This window comes from Marmota marmota, unplaced genomic scaffold, assembly GCF_001458135.2.
Source record: "Marmota marmota marmota unplaced genomic scaffold, marMar, whole genome shotgun sequence".
Classification (NCBI taxonomy): Eukaryota; Metazoa; Chordata; class Mammalia; order Rodentia; family Sciuridae; genus Marmota; species Marmota marmota.
The window spans coordinates 27,499,266-27,515,174 of NW_026000185.1; the positions used below are offsets into that span (position 1 = coordinate 27,499,266).

The 15,909-nt window shown below is 38.5% G+C and overlaps 1 protein-coding gene across 1 annotated transcript in view; it reads left to right on the top strand.

Annotated features, from left to right (window-relative positions):
* Positions 1 to 15,909, top strand: part of Baz1b (bromodomain adjacent to zinc finger domain 1B) — a 70,081-nt gene that overhangs the window by 26,871 nt on the left and 27,301 nt on the right. Inside the window, exons 6-8 of the mRNA XM_048789940.1 lie at positions 4,691 to 6,389; positions 10,544 to 10,682; positions 11,419 to 11,552. Of these exons, the coding sequence (XP_048645897.1) occupies positions 4,691 to 6,389; positions 10,544 to 10,682; positions 11,419 to 11,552 (1,972 nt within the window). The remainder of the gene's footprint in view (positions 1 to 4,690; positions 6,390 to 10,543; positions 10,683 to 11,418; positions 11,553 to 15,909) is intronic.

A 15,909-nucleotide genomic window follows, 5' to 3' on the forward strand; every position in this document is an offset into this window, starting at 1 on the left:
ATGTGGTGCTCAGGATCGAACCCAGGGCCTTGCACATGTGAGGCGGGCACTCTACCGCTGAGCCATAACCCCAGCCCCACAATATCTTTATTTTGTTTATTTATTTTTATGTGGTGTTGAGGATCAAACCCAGTACCTCACATGTGCGTGGCAAGCGCTCTGACACTGAGCCAAGACCCCAGCCCCAACCTTGGCATTTTTTAATAACATGAACTAGTTATTTTGTAGGATGCCCTTTGATTTGGGTTTGTTTTCTTATTAGGTTCAGATTAGGAATACCACAGAATGGATATATTTTTCTCAGAAGATCAAATCAGAAGGCACCTAATATAATTTTAATTTGTCCCATTACTAATGGTTGAAATGCATTTTAAAATATAATTCTCACTTGTCCTAATAACAAGCTTTTTAAGTAGGTTCCTAGCTCTAAGATTTCTTCTGTTTTTTTTCCTCCCTCCCTTCCTTGCTGAAGCTGGCCTCAAACTTGCAACCTTTCTGCCTCAACCTCCCAGATAGCTGGGATTATAGATGTGGGTCATTGTACCTGGCTAAGATTTTTCTTAATTAAAATTTTGCCTTTAAGGTTCCCTCTTGAGTTAGAGACAAAAGCAGAAGTACTTAAACAAACAAACAGGGGCTTGGGATATAATTCAGTGGCAGAGTGCTTTCCTAGCGTGCTCCAAACCCTGGGTTCAAACCCCAGCACCATAGAAAATAAAATAAATAAAAAGAAAGAATATTATTTTCAAAATTCTTTAAAAATACTTCAGAGTAACACATTTAGAAAATTGGCTGACAAATGCATATAGAGATTGAGATTGCCCTCAGATCCCAAACATGAGAAGAATGAAGTAAGAGTCTGGTATTGATTGCCAGAGTTTTCTAATCTAAGATTTTGTATATTAGATAATACTGCTTATTATTAAATTCAGCATTTTAGATGTTATAAATGGTTTCTTCACTTTTTATTTTACTTTTTACCAACAAACATGGTGTTTATGATGGTGGCATGTTCTACGCAACAGGACAGATGTAGGATTGTGTATACCCTTGTTTTTTCTGCCTCCCCCATTGCTGAGAACACTCATAAGTATGATTACCTGTTTGGCAATTAGGAAGGGCCTTGACCCTGCCAATCTGGGTATTCATTCCTCTCTTCTCCCTGCCGTTATACTAGTCTAGAAGGCGAATTGCGCAGAGTGGGGCAGAGGGGAGACCCTTAGCACATAAGTGGTTTTATGCTTTTTCAGATCCCCCTGAGTCCAGCCGTGCCGGCTCCCTTGGGCTGTGACTCCCCAGCATACCCATGCTGAGATGACCCAGTTACTGAAGGACTGCTCACGCGGGAGCCGGCCTATTGGGAGGGGGTTGGGTGAGTTCATTTTTTTCATTTTTCAGAAATACGAATTTATGGGGCTGGGGATGTGGCTCAAGCGGTAGCGCGCTCGCCTGGCATGCATGCGGCCCGGGTTCGATCCTCAGCACCACATACAACCAAAGATGTTGTGTCTGCTGAAAACTAAAAAAAAATAAATAAATATTAAAATTCTCTCTCTCTCTCTCTCTCTCTCTCTCTCTCTCTCTCTCTCAAAAAGAAAAGAAAAGAAAAAGAAATACAAATTTATGGTGTGGTTTGTCCATACACACACAAACACAAAAAAAGCCCACACCTTACAACAGTCTCATTATTCTCTTTTTCAATACTAAATTTATTTTAGGATAATTTTTAAGCAATAGCTTGTTCTGAGCATTAGAAACATTATCACTTTTTATGGCTGTGCTATGGATATTTTCCAAGGTTGCCTGAATAAGATGGTTCACTTTGGGAGACAACATGTTTGTTTTTAGTTCCTGACCAGGTAGTGTTGGATCTTTCTCTGTGATTTAGAGGGTATTTTCTGATATAGTATTCTTTTTAAAGTACTTATAATTAGTGTCCAGCAGGAGAATGGAATTTGTGAAATAACTTACTTTTCTTTACTTACTTATTTATTTTTAACATTTTCAAATTTGTCCTGGGGAGCTAGGACAGGGAAATTCTGTATTGGGGAAATGTGTTCTTTTAAGCACTATACCTCTTCGTCAGCCTGTCCTGAGGATCACTGGGAAACAAAACATCCAGTTTTAAACAGAAAACAAAAAGGCAGTCAGTATAATTCTTAGAAGGCAGATTGGCTTTTAAAGTTAGAAAATTTAGCCAGAAGAAAAAAGAAAGAAAATTTAGCCAGAAGAGAAATTTGTTAAGCGTAGCTTACTCATGCAGAGCACACCCTACTTCTATAGAAGTCTTGTATTGCTGTTTCTGTTTCTCTGATGATTCTGCCTTTAATGTTTAAATTTTTTCATTGTTTTTTTGTTTTGTTGTTGTGTATCGTTAGGGCCTGAACCCATGCTAGGCAAGTGCTGTACTATTGAGCTACATACATTCCCAGCCCTAGTGTTTTGAGTTTTCATTGGTCACAGTTTATTAAATTTTACTACATCTTTTGCTTTAATTCTAAGAGCATAGGGATTCTTCAGTGTTCTCTCTTTATTTTACCTTAGCTATTTCCCTGTAGCCTTTTTTAGTGGCTTCTGATTTCATATTCCGTAGTCTCTGGCTGGGGGATTGGTTTGCCTGCAATCTTGTTTTATACTAGCTTGTCATACCTACTGTCTCCAGGCTGCTTCTTTACATGTTGCTTTTCTCAAGTTAGACCTATTAAAAAACTTGAAGTTTCGGAATTTTGTGTGTTTGTAAAACTCCTTTTGGCAGCAGAAGTCAGGTATTCTGTAGGTTATGTAGTCTTTCGATCCTCTTAAAACTTTTTCTGAAATAGGCTATAGTTTTTGCACTGCTTGGTATTTCATTCAGTTTATATTTTAGTTGTAAGTCTTTTCTTTTTTATTTGTAATTACAATCTTTAAATCATTAAAATCAGATGGTTTTATTTTTAAAGTACAGATTTAGTTATTTAGTTTTGCTACTGGGTTGCTTTACCACTGAGTTGCCCCAATCTTTCTTATTTTTTATTTTGAAATGGTGTTGTTAAGTTGTCTTAGGGCCTCAATAAAGTTGCTGGCACTGGCCTGGACCTTGTGATTATCCTGCCTCGGCCTCCAAGTCACTGGGATTATAGGGGTATATGCCTGGGTGAAGAACACATTTAAATAGACAAAGAGTGGTATTGTGACAAATGGAAGGGGTTCTGACCTATTAACTAATTATGTGTGATGGAGATGGAGGGGTGAGAGTAGGTAGGAGAAGCTACGTTTCTAGGAGACAGGGAAGAGGAGTAGGCTAAGGGAATACACCATGAACAGGGGCCTGTCGGGGGTCCCCATTTCAGTTGCCTGGTGGTAGAATTGGAGAGAGACTACTTGTGTATTTTATCCTAGCCATGTTAGAGCTAAATGTGAACTAGTCAGGATTATGGTTTTTCCAGGTAAATATAATAGAAGAAGAGAGACAAGGGAATTGTATATTTAAATTAAGATTGATTAAATGACTGGAATTTAAACTGGATAAAGAAGGATGAGCAGAGCCAGGTGGTGCATCCGTAGTGCCAGCTACTCAGGAACTGAGGCAGGGACCTGGGCAACATATCAAGACCCCTCTCTTTAAGGACAAGAGGTTGAGGGTGGTGAAAATGTAATAAAATAAATGGATTTAAAGTCTTGGGAGATTGGAGGATTGTGTGGTTGGAGTACTAGTGGGAGAGAATTTGAGAAATATAGGCTGTTCAAAGAGAAAATGGTATGAAATTAATGAGAATTTAGACAGCTCATAGTTAAATGTATTCATGGAAATGAGTTACTCAGTTACAGGGAAAGGACAGAGAGGAGTTTGAGAAACCAAGGTCAGGAGGTTTTCTTATCTGTGAGCAGTTTTTATATTTTTATTATACTTATGGATACTTTTATTAATAAAAGATGCCTGAATTTAGACTTTATACTTAAGATCATAGCATGCTGTGATCCAGAATAAAAGTTTAAAGCATTAAAATCCAGTCCTACTTCATAGCAGTTCTCTTCTTCTGGAAGTGCTGGGCCTCAAACCCTGGACCATGCTTGGTCAGTACTTTACCACTACACTCCCCCCTGCCCAAGGGCAGTGCTTTTAAAATTACTCAAGTATTACTGTTTTTTAGTTATTCCTTATCTGGTGCCTGTGGGTGATGGTCTCTGAAATTATATGCATAGTTTTTATGTGTTGTTTCCAGGGATAAGGTTCACAGATTTCATTGAAATATTTAAGAATACATAGAGCTACTTATGTAGCAAAAACGTCTAATATCAGGGACTGGTGATGTAGATCAGTGATATAGTACTTGCCTGGTATGTGTGAGGCCCTGTGGTCAATCCTTGGCACAAAGTAAGCAAATAAACAAATGGTTTAATCTCAGAGTGTAGACTTTTTCCCCTGATGCTGTGGCTCGAACCCTGGGCCTCATGTATGCTGGGTAAGTACTCTATCATTGAGCTGCACTTTCAGTCCCACAGTATAGATTTGTAAATCTGGTTATTCAGAGATGTTTGTATTGATGTGGCAAAAACATTAGCTAACAATAATGTCTTTGCTTTTTCAGGGACAGTGTCTATGAAGAGAAGTGAATATATAGTTTTACTTGACTACCTGAGGATGAGGGCCTTTATGACATTGATTTTTTTAATATTTAAAATTAATTTTTTCCCTATTCTTAATTTCTAGTATATGACTCTCAACCCTTCTACTAAGAGGAAGAATACTGGATCCCCAGATAGGAAGCCCTCAAAGAAATCCAAGGCAGATAGTTCTTTGAGTTCACCATTAAATCCTAAGTTATGGTGTCATGTACATTTGAAAAAATCATTGAATGGCTCACCACTCAAAGTGAAGAACTCAAAGAATTCCAGATCTCCAGAAGAACATCTGGAAGAAATGATGAAGATGATGTCACCCAACAAGTTACATGCCAACTTTCACATTCCTAAAAAAGGCCCACCAACTAAGAAACCAGGGAAGCACAGTGATAAACCTTTGAAGGCGAAGGGCAGGAGCAAAGGCATCCTGAATGGACAGAAATCCACAGGGAATGCCAAATCTCCCAAAAAGGGTTTAAAGACTCCTAAAACCAAAATGAAGCAGATGACTTTGTTGGATATGGCCAAAGGCACTCAGAAGATGACACGAGCCCCCCGGAATTCTGGGGCCACACCGAGGTCCTCCAGTAAACCTCATAAACACTTGCCTCCTGCTGCTCTGCATCTGATTGCCTATTACAAAGAAAACAAAGACCGTGAGGACAAGAAGAGTGCCCTGTCCTGTGTTATCTCCAAAACAGCTCGTCTTCTTTCCAGTGAAGATAGGGCTCGCCTCCCGGAAGAATTGAGAACTATTGTACAAAAGCGCTATGAGCTTCTAGAGCATAGGAAGAGGTGGGCCTCTATGTCTGAAGAGCAGCGAAAAGAATATTTGAAGAAGAAACGACAGGAACTAAAAGAAAAGTTGAAGGAAAAAGCCAAAGAAAGAAGAGAGAAGGAAATGCTTGAGAAATTAGAAAAGCAGAAGCGGTATGAGGACCAAGAGTTAAATGGCAAAAGTCTTCCAACATTTAGATTGGTGGATACCCCTGAAGGGCTGCCCAACACCCTCTTTGGGGATGTGGCCCTAGTGGTAGAGTTCTTGAGCTGTTATTCTGGGCTACTCTTACCAGATGCTCAGTATCCTATTACTGCTGTGTCCCTAATGGAAGCCTTGAGTGCAGATAAGGGTGGCTTTTTATACCTGAATAGAGTTTTGGTCATCCTGCTACAGACCTTACTACAAGACGAAATAGCGGAAGACTATGGTGAATTGGGAATGAAGCTGTCAGAAATCCCGCTCACTCTGCACTCTGTTTCAGAGCTGGTTCGGCTCTGCTTGCGCAGGTCAGATGCCCAGGAGGAAAGTGAGGGCTCAGACACAGATGACAATAAAGACTCGGCACCATTTGAGGACAACGAGGTACAAGATGAGTTCTTAGAGAAGCTGGAAACCTCTGAGTTTTTTGAGCTAACATCAGAGGAGAAGCTGCAGATCTTGACAGCACTGTGCCACCGGATCCTCATGACGTACTCAGTACAAGACCACATGGAGACCAGACAGCAGATGTCTGCAGAGCTGTGGAAGGAGCGGCTTGCTGTGTTGAAGGAGGAGAACGACAAGAAGAGAGCAGAGAAACAGAAGCGGAAAGAAATGGAAGCCAGAAATAAAGAAAATGGCAAAGAGGAAAATGGGTTAGGGAAAACTGATAGGAAAAAAGAAATTGTAAAGTTTGAGCCCCAGGTAGATATGGAAGCTGAAGACATGATTAGTGCTGTGAAGAGCAGAAGGCTGCTTGCCATGCAGGCCAAGAGGGAACGGGAGATCCAGGAAAGGGAAATGAAAGGTAAGATTTTACACCCAGAGAAAAGGGAAGGCCTTTAGAAGATGGTAAAAGATGGGAAGTTCGTAGAGAAATGGGATGTCTCTGTCAATTATTTGCTTATTTCTGTAACAACCCAGAACGAGCTAGGTATGTAATATATATTATATAATCATATTATGTGTGTGGATGTTGCTGGGGATTGAACCCAGAGTCTTGCACACACCAGGCAAGCACTCTCCCCCAGAGCTGTAGTCCTAGATCTAGGCTTGTAATATTTTAGACTGTTTGGCCTAGAATTCTGCAGTTGATGATAAGTTAATGCCATGGTGGCATCTTTTCTGGTTTTGATAAATGCCCAAACCCACATATAGACATCTTGAAAACAGCAGATTGCTCTTTGGAATTGCTGACTTGGGTTTGAATCCTTTTTGCGCTATTTCTTTGGCAAGTTATTTATCCATGCCATACTTTTCTCATGTTTGGTAAGATTGAATGACAAGGTATTTGAAGCCCTTAGCACAGTTGCCAACTGAGATAATGATTTTCCTTTATTATTATTTAAGAACTAAAAAAATCTTGGGCTTTGATGGCACCATCAGATCTGAACTATTTATTTTATTTATTTAATTTTTATATGTTGCTGAGGATCGAACCCAGGGCCTCATGCGTGTTAGGTGAACACTTTACCACTGACCCACAACCCCAGCCCCACATTCCTTTATATTTATTTATTTATTTATTTATTTTGTGGTGCTGAGGATCGAACCCAGGGTCTCACACGTGCTAGGTGAGCACTCTTTCGCACAACCCCAGCCCCCAGATCTGAACTTTTAAGAAAAAAATCTTATCAAATAATTCTCACAACACACAATTCACCCATTTATCATATACAATTTAGTGTTTTAAAATGCACTCACAGATACGTATAACCATTACTACAATTATATAATATTTTCATTACCTGTAAAAGAAACCCCACTCCCCTTAGCTTATTGTCACCCCATTTACCCGTCTTCTGGAGCCATAAGTAGCCTATTCTAGATGTTTCCTATAAGTGGAATTGTTTTAGTCAGCTTTGTATTGCTGTGACCAAAAGACTTGACAAGAGCAACTTAGAAGGGAAAGTTTATTATGGCCCACAGTTTCAGACATTCTGTCCCTGGTTGGCCAGCTGCATAGCTGTGAGCCCAAGATGAAACAACATCATGGTGGAAGGGTCTGGCAATTGAAGGCAGCTCAGGGCATGGCAACCAGGAAGCAGAGAGAGCTCTGTTCACTAGGGGCACAGTGTCACCCCTTGGTGACCTGCTTCCTCCAGCCCACACCCTACCTGCCTGCAGTTAACCACCCAACTGACTCATGTCATGGATTAATCCACTGATTAGGTTATAACTCTCGTTACCTAATCATTTTATCTCTGAACCTTCTTAGATTGTCTCACATGTGAGATTTTGAGGGCCACCTCATATTTAAACCGTAACAATAGTCAAATAATAAGTACTTTTGTGACTTTTCCTCCCCACCTAGCTTGATGTCTCAGAAGTTCACCATGCTGTCGCATGTACAGCTTATGCCTGCCAGGTGCATTTGTGCATGTCTGTACTCTCAACTACTTGGGAGGCTGAGACAGGAGGATTTCAAGCTTAAGGATAGCCTGGGCAACTTAGTAAGACCTTGACTCAAAATAAAAAATAAAAATGACTGTAGACATAGTTCAGTAGTAGAGCACTTCTGGGTTTAATTCTCAGTTCTGTAAACAAACAGAAAAACATGCCTCATTAAGGAAGCCATTCATAAGATCTTCTGTTTCTCCTCCAGAACGTCAGTGGACATTTTAGGTTGTTTCAACCCTTGGGGTATTGTGAATAATGCTATTGTAAATATTAGGACAAAAGTTTTTCTGTAGACATATATTTTCTTTTTTGGGGGGTACATCTTTAGGAATGGTATTGCTGTGGAACTGCCAGGCTGTTTTAATAAAGTGACTGCATAACTTTATTCCTACCAGCAGTGTCTGAAGATTCTGATTTCTCCACTTCCTCACTAATACTTGTTTTTGTCTTCATGGTTATAGCCATCCTGGTGGGAGTGAATTGATATCTCATTATTTTGATTTGCATTTCCTACATGACTAGGGATGTTCCTATTGGCTATTTGTGTATCTTTGGAGAAATGTTAATTTCAGATCTTTTCCCATGATTAAATTGGGCAAAAGATCTGAATTAACTTTGTGGGCATGGTGGCACATGCCTATCATCCCAGCTACTCAGGAGGCAGTGGCAGGAGGATCACAAATTAAAGGGCAGCCTAGCAACTTAGCAAGACCCTGTCTAAAAATAAATCGAAAGGGCGTGGGGTATAACTTAGTGGTAAAGTATTCCTGGTGCAATCCCTAGTACTGCTTCCTGCAAAAACAAAAACAAAGTTGTCTTTTACTTACTAAGTTGCAAGACTTTTTAAAAGATATTCTAGATACAACTCCCTTATTAAACACATGTTGTAAAATGTTTTTGCCCACTTTGTGAGTTGTCTTCACTTTCTTGATAGTGCCCTTTCAGGCATAAGTACTTTTAATTTTGGTGAGATCCGGTTGTTTTGAAATGTTTTTTCTTTGGTTGCTCATGGATTTGATGTTATACCTTGAGAATCCAATTCCTAATCCAAGATTGTAAAGATTTACCCCTGTGTTTTCTTCAAAGAATCTTCTTTTAGTGTGCTGGAGATCAAACCAGGGTCTCTAACACACTAACTGCAAATGCTCTAACTCTACTGCTGAGCCACACAGTCAGCCCACATGGTCTCTTTTCATCGTACCTCTCATATTTATGGCTAATACCAGTCCATAGGTCAAGATTAATTTTTTAAAGGTAACAAATTCCATGTTTCATTCTTTTGCTTTGGTTTTTCAGTGCCTGGGATCGAATCCAGGGTCTGAAGCATGCTGTGCAGGCACTGTACCACTAAGTCACACCCTCAAGCTCTTCCGTGTAATTTACATAAATAGAATTTGTCTTAATTTTTAAAAGTAACTTCTGTTGACAGATGGATTTTTCATATTCTCACCATATTGTAGATGTTATCAGTAGAGGATCAGAGTTTAAAAATTCGACATTGTAAATAGCAGTGTTCTATACTGTTCAGTAGCAATTTGTGACAGGGAAGAACTTAAAAGACAAGGTGAGTGGGGTTTTTTTGGTTGATGCTGGTGAAAGAAATTTCTAACAGAATAGAATAAGCCCATGTAATTAATAAACAGAAGTGAACTGATTAAAAATGTTTCCATCATTTACAGTAGTGACTTGCCAGATAATTAGAAAACTGTTATTCAGTGTACAAAGGTCGCCCCCCCCCGTGTGTGTGTGTGTGTGTGTACACGCAGTGTTGAGGATTGAACCAAGGCCTTATGTGTGCTAAGCAAGCACCCTGACACTGATTATAATTGTCTACCTGGGTTTCTGTGTCCTAGCTTTCTCTTCTTTTTTCTTGTCAAGGATATTAAGCTGAATTACTGTCTAAATCCTCAGGACTGAAATATGTTTTATTTTGAAGTGGTTATTTAATTAGTTATTTTTATCCTGATTTTTTTGAGGATCCTGTGACTGGTAAGTAGGACTTCATGAAAATTTGAGGAATATAGGAGGATCGAAAAGAAATTGTTGCCTTACATGTCATTTCATAGATGAGAATTTGGAGAGAGAAACTGAGGTTCTCTGAGCATCTACCTTTTTTTTGTTGTTGTTATTTGTTTGTACTGGGGATTGAACCCACGAATGCTGAGCTGCGTCCCCAAACATACATACATACATTTAGAGACAGGGTCTTGCTGAGTTGCTTAGGGCCTTGCTAAACTGCTAAGATTGGCTTTGAACTGGCCATCCTGACTCAGCTTGGATTACAGGTGTGTGCCTTACCGGACTGAGCATCTTTTTTTTTTTTTTTTGGTACTGAGGAATGAACTCAGGGGCACTCTTGTCACTGAGCCACATACCCAGCCCTATTTTGTATTTTATTTAGAGACAGAGTCCCGCTGAGTTTCTTAGCACCTCGATTTTGCTGAGGCTGGCTTTGAACTTGTGATCCTCCTTCCTCAGCCTTCCAAGCTGCTGGGATTACAGGTGAGCACCACCACACCTGGCTTGAGCATCTACTGATGGACACTTTTTTATCTTTACCAGTGAAACTAGAACGTGAAGCTGAAGAAGAACGAATCCGGAAGCACAAGGCAGCAGCTGAGAAGGCTTTCCAGGAAGGGATTGCCAAGGCAAAGCTAGTTATGCGGAGGACTCCTATTGGTACAGATCGAAACCATAATAGGTAAGAAGTTTGATTCTTATTATCTTATGGGGAGATTCTTTTGTTATTAATTAATGAAGCTATCTAAAGCATTAAAAATAGATAACCGTTTCTATTCAATTTTCCAGTTTTGATTGAAAACATAATTGCTTATCATACATTTACTGAACATTATCTATGCCAAATGCAGGGTTATAAAGTTAAATAAGACGTGTCCCTCAGCTGGGGATGTAGCTTAGTGGTAGAGTGTTTACCCAATATTCAGGAGGCCCTGGGTTTGTTCCCAGCATTGCCACTAAGAAAATAAAAAAAAAAAAAAGCGTTTTCTGGCTCTTGAAGTCACTAAAAATAAGATGAAGTGTATTCCAAATAGAGTTTCTTATAGTTTCTTATACACAACATACACTCTCAGACATATTTTTTTTTTAGCAGTACTGGGGGTTGGACCCAGGGCCTTGCAAATGCTAGGCAAGCAGTCTATCACTGAGCTACAGTTTCCAACCTGGTAATATATTTTAAATACATGCATTGTGTGGAATCCAAAGATAGCAATTAGCAATTATAAAGATTATAGACATTAAGTAAATTTTGGTGTCCTCTGCTTTACCTTATCAGTTTTATCTGTTTGCAATTTTGAACAAAGGTCCTATCAGCTGCAGTTTCAAATGCTTGTCATATTCTAGTCAGCTTTTCTAATATTAAAATCATCCCATCCTGATGTATTCATTATCTGATTAACACTGATTGTGATTTGTAGATACTGGCTCTTCTCAGATGAAGTTCCGGGTTTGTTCATTGAGAAAGGCTGGGTACATGACAGTATTGACTACCGATTTAACCATCGCCGCAAAGACCGTGCAGACTCTCCTGATGAGGATTACTATCCCCGAAGTAAGCCTGTCTACTCTAGATACCCCTCAAATTGTGGTAGGGTCATGTCCTAATAAACTCATCACAGGCTGAAAGGATTGCATGTTGAAAATGCATTGAACGCATCTAAACTTCCAGGCATCCCGCTTGGCAGCACAGCACACTGCGATGCCTCAGTGTTTCCCCTGTGATTGTGCGACTGCCTGCTGCTGCTCTGCATTGCATGAGAATAAGTACTGCCTGTTGCTGGCCTGGGAAAAGATCATAATTCAGAATTCAAAGTACCGTTTCTACTGCATTTGTATTGCTTTACACCATTGTAAAGTTAAAATTTTTAAGTCAAACCATTTAAAGTGGGGACTCTCAATATTTGTTTTACCCAACTCATGTAGGCACCACATTAAGGAGTACTACCTTTCCATTTCCTTAAAATAAGCTAGTATTTAGTGAGGTGAGTGGTTGTGAATGCATAGAGAGAAGGAAAGAAATTCACATTTTATTACCAGTTTTGTTCTCACTATTGTTGAGAGGATAAATAGCTTGAATATTAGGATATTTGGGCAGTAAATATTTATAGGCATAGTTTTCAAACTTTGTACCTTGTAAACTTCTTTATAGGTGCTTCAGGGCTTAGAATTGAGGTTAAGAACTAAGAAAGCAGAGTTATATCTTCTATCCCAGCAGCTTGGGAGGCAGAGGCAAGAGAATTTCGAGTTTAAGGTCAACCACAACAATTTAGAGAGGGCCTAAGCAATTTAGCAAGACCCTTTCTCAAAATAAAAAATAAAATGAGCTAGGGATGTGGCTCAGTGGTTAAGTGCTTCTAAGTTCAATTTCTGGTACCAAAGAATATAAATAAATAAATAAATATGTTTCCGCGTTCTTTGCTTTTAAAAGTATTTATTCAAGAATTTTGGAGCGTCTCTTGTCTACAAAGAAATTTTTAAAAAATAGGAAACAGTATAATTTAGGAATAAGATCAAGCATAGGAAACATTTCCATATGTAAATAACATTTAAAAGCATGTTAATTATGTCTCAATACTATAGTACATTCACAGTCACTCTAATAAATCTCAAAACTGTAGCTAACTTTAAAAAAAAATGTTTAGGGGCTGAGGTTGTGGCTTAGCTCGCCTAGCGTGTGCAAGGCACTGGGTTCAATCCTCAGCACCACATATAAATAAACCAATGAATGAATAAATAAAATAAAGATATTGCATCCAACTACAACTAAAAATATTTTTTAAAAAGCAGAGGACTCATAATAATAATACTTGGTACATGTCATTTAGAGAAATCTAGGAATTCACTAATGCATGTAAAGCAGTTTTGTCCTCTTAAGTGCAAATGTTAAGTCAACATTACTTACATTTTAAATTTTTATTTAGGATTTACGAAAGATTTTCATTTTTAAATATGACTGAAAAATTTTAGTACTTTCAGCAATTACAACAGAAGATTCCCTTTTGGGATTTCTTTCTCCATATTTGTTTCATAAAGCAGAATATTCTATAATTAGCATTTTTAATATTTTTTACATTTTACTATTTCTGCTTTTTCTTATTTATTCTTTGCTGAGTTGTATTCAGAAAGCTTTCTAAGAAATGGCTTTCTTTTTTTTAATTGATTTATTTTAATTAGGTATATATGACAGCAGAATACATTTTGATTCATTGTACACAATTGCAGCTCAGCTTTACATTTCTAAGGTTGTACATGATGTAGCATCACACCATATGTGCGGTCATACATGTACCTAGGGTACTGATGTCCATCTCATTCCACTATCTTTCCTGCCCCCATGCACACTTCCTCAACTCCCTCCCTTCCCTCCCCTTTAAAGCAATTTTTACTGTGCTGAGGATGTAGCTCCAAACAAGACAGATAAGGTCTGGAATGTTATTTAAAATTCTGGTAAAGGGCTAGGGTTGTAGCTCAGTGGCAGAGTGCTTGCCTAGCACGTGTGAAAGATAATAAATAAAGGTATCCATCTACAACTACAAAAAATGGATTTTTAAAATATTTTTTATTTGTAGTTAGACACAATACTTTTATTTATTTATTTTTATGTGATGCTGAGGATCAAACCCAGGGCCTTGCACGTGCTAGACAGGTGGTCTACTTCTGAGCCACAACCCCAGCCCCCCAAAAATGTTTTAAAAAAAAAATTCTGGTAAAGAGAAACCTAACAAATACATAACTAAATATTGGCAAAAGTGGCATGCACCTGTAGTCCCAGTTACTTTGGGGCTAAGATGGGAGGGTCATTTGAACCATGTTGTTCAGGTCCAGCCTGGGTAACACTACAAGACCCTGTCTCTTTAGAATACAAAATTTGGTGTGTGTGGGGAGGGAGTCATGAGGGGGCCTGGACAGTCTTCTTCATCTTGGCACATTTATATAGCATGTTGGGTTTGTAAAATAAACGCAAATTACTTTTCTGAATATGTATTTTCATTCTTTCTCGAAGTATACCTGTTGAATATATTTTAAGAAATGAAATTTCTCTTTTTTTTTTTTTTTTTTTAAATAGGAAAGAACTCTTGCTTTTNTTTTTTTTTTTTTTTTTTTGGTAAGTTTTAAAAATGAGATGCTTGGGAGCTGGGGTTGTGGCTCAGTGTTAGTGCACTTGCCTAGCATCCGTGAGGCACTGGGTTCGATTCTCAGCACCCCATACAAATAAATAAAATAAAGGTCCAACAACAACTAAAATTAATTATTAAAAATGGGATGTGTGGGTCAGATTAGGTCTTCTCAACCTCCATGTTACTAACACTTTGAGTCAGAGAATTCTTTGTAGTGGAAACTGTTCCATGTTTATGTGATGTTTAGCAGTTCCCATAGCCTCTGGATGTCAGTAGTGAAAACCAAGCACTGCTCCCTGTTGAGAACCATTGGGTTAGTAGAACCCAATGAAAATTGCTTCTCACATATTAGATTATTACATTTCTTTAAGAAATATTCATGTTTTAAGTAGTACTTCATTTTAGAGAAACTCTTAACCCAAACTTAAACTCACAGAATTGGGTTTTTTGTTTGTTTGTTTTTGATAGTACCAGGAATTGAACCCAGGTTCCTGTACATGCTAGGCAAATGCTCTACCACTAAGCCACATCCACAGCCCATACTCAAAGAATTGTTAATAAGAAAACTACTAATATTATTATATATTCCCAAACTTCAAATGTAAGGTGTTTTCATGTTGAATTATATTAAGTGTAGATTATGTCGCCTTGTCAAAAACTGTAGTTTTTATAGACTTTATAAATACCCAGCTGAGGTCACTGTAAACTGTGGAGTCAGGATCATCAGAACCGGGAGACATTACTGAAAGAGGTCTATTTTATAATGTGTTTCAAAAGCCAGGTGGCAGCATGGCATGGTCATGTCTGTCATACCTGTAATTCCAGCTTCTTGAGGAGGACAGCAGATTAGAGATCAGCTTGAGCAATAGTGAGACCCTGTCTAAAATAAAATTTTTAAAAGGCTGGATGTTTAGTTTGTTGGTAGAGTACTTGGCTGATGTGCAAGGACCTAGTTTCCATTCCAAAACAGGTAGTGATTAGGCGGACAGCTTGGGGTATCACAGTGATAGAGCACTTTCCTAGTACGTTCAAGGCCCTGGGCTCCATATCCAGTACTGCCAACAACAACAAAACCTTATGTCAGTTACATAGTTAAAGAGATCCCCAAGAGAGAACTGGGCATCCAAATCCCTTAATTTGTACAGCAAGTTTTCTTTTGTTCCTTAGGATTGATCCCAGGAACACTGTACCACTGAGAAATCCCCACACCCCTGCTTCCCCATCCCTCAACCCTTCCTTTTAAGATAGGGTCACACTAAATTGCCCAGGTTGGCCTTAAATGGGCAGTCCTTCTTACCTCAGCCTCCTGAATAGTTGGGATTTATGAGTGTGTAATGCTGTGCTTGGTGTTGTGGATGTTCTTGTTTAGTGTTTCTAGTTCCAGGATGATACTGTCTCTTCAAAATTACCCAACTATAAAGACTACACGGGATTACATGGTAGAATTTCATGGAAATTGCTTCAGGTTAAGGGGAAGAGAATGGGGGCAGGGAGAGAACAAATTATAGTATTAAGTCAGAATGAAAATATTGTATTCTAAATTGGGCTTTGATAAATTGGCTTAAGATATATCTATATTAAGGTCATAAACATGTATTATATGTGAACTGATTTATTAAAAAGTTAGTGGTTATTATTTGACATTTGAAGTCTCCAAGGTTAAGTATGTAGTATTTTCTATATTCTGGTTATCTTCATTTCTTCTCAGGTGTCTTTGCTGTTAACATCATTTAAAAGGAACATTCATTTTTTCTTTTTGTTTTTCTTTTCTTTTTTTTTTTTTTTTTTTTT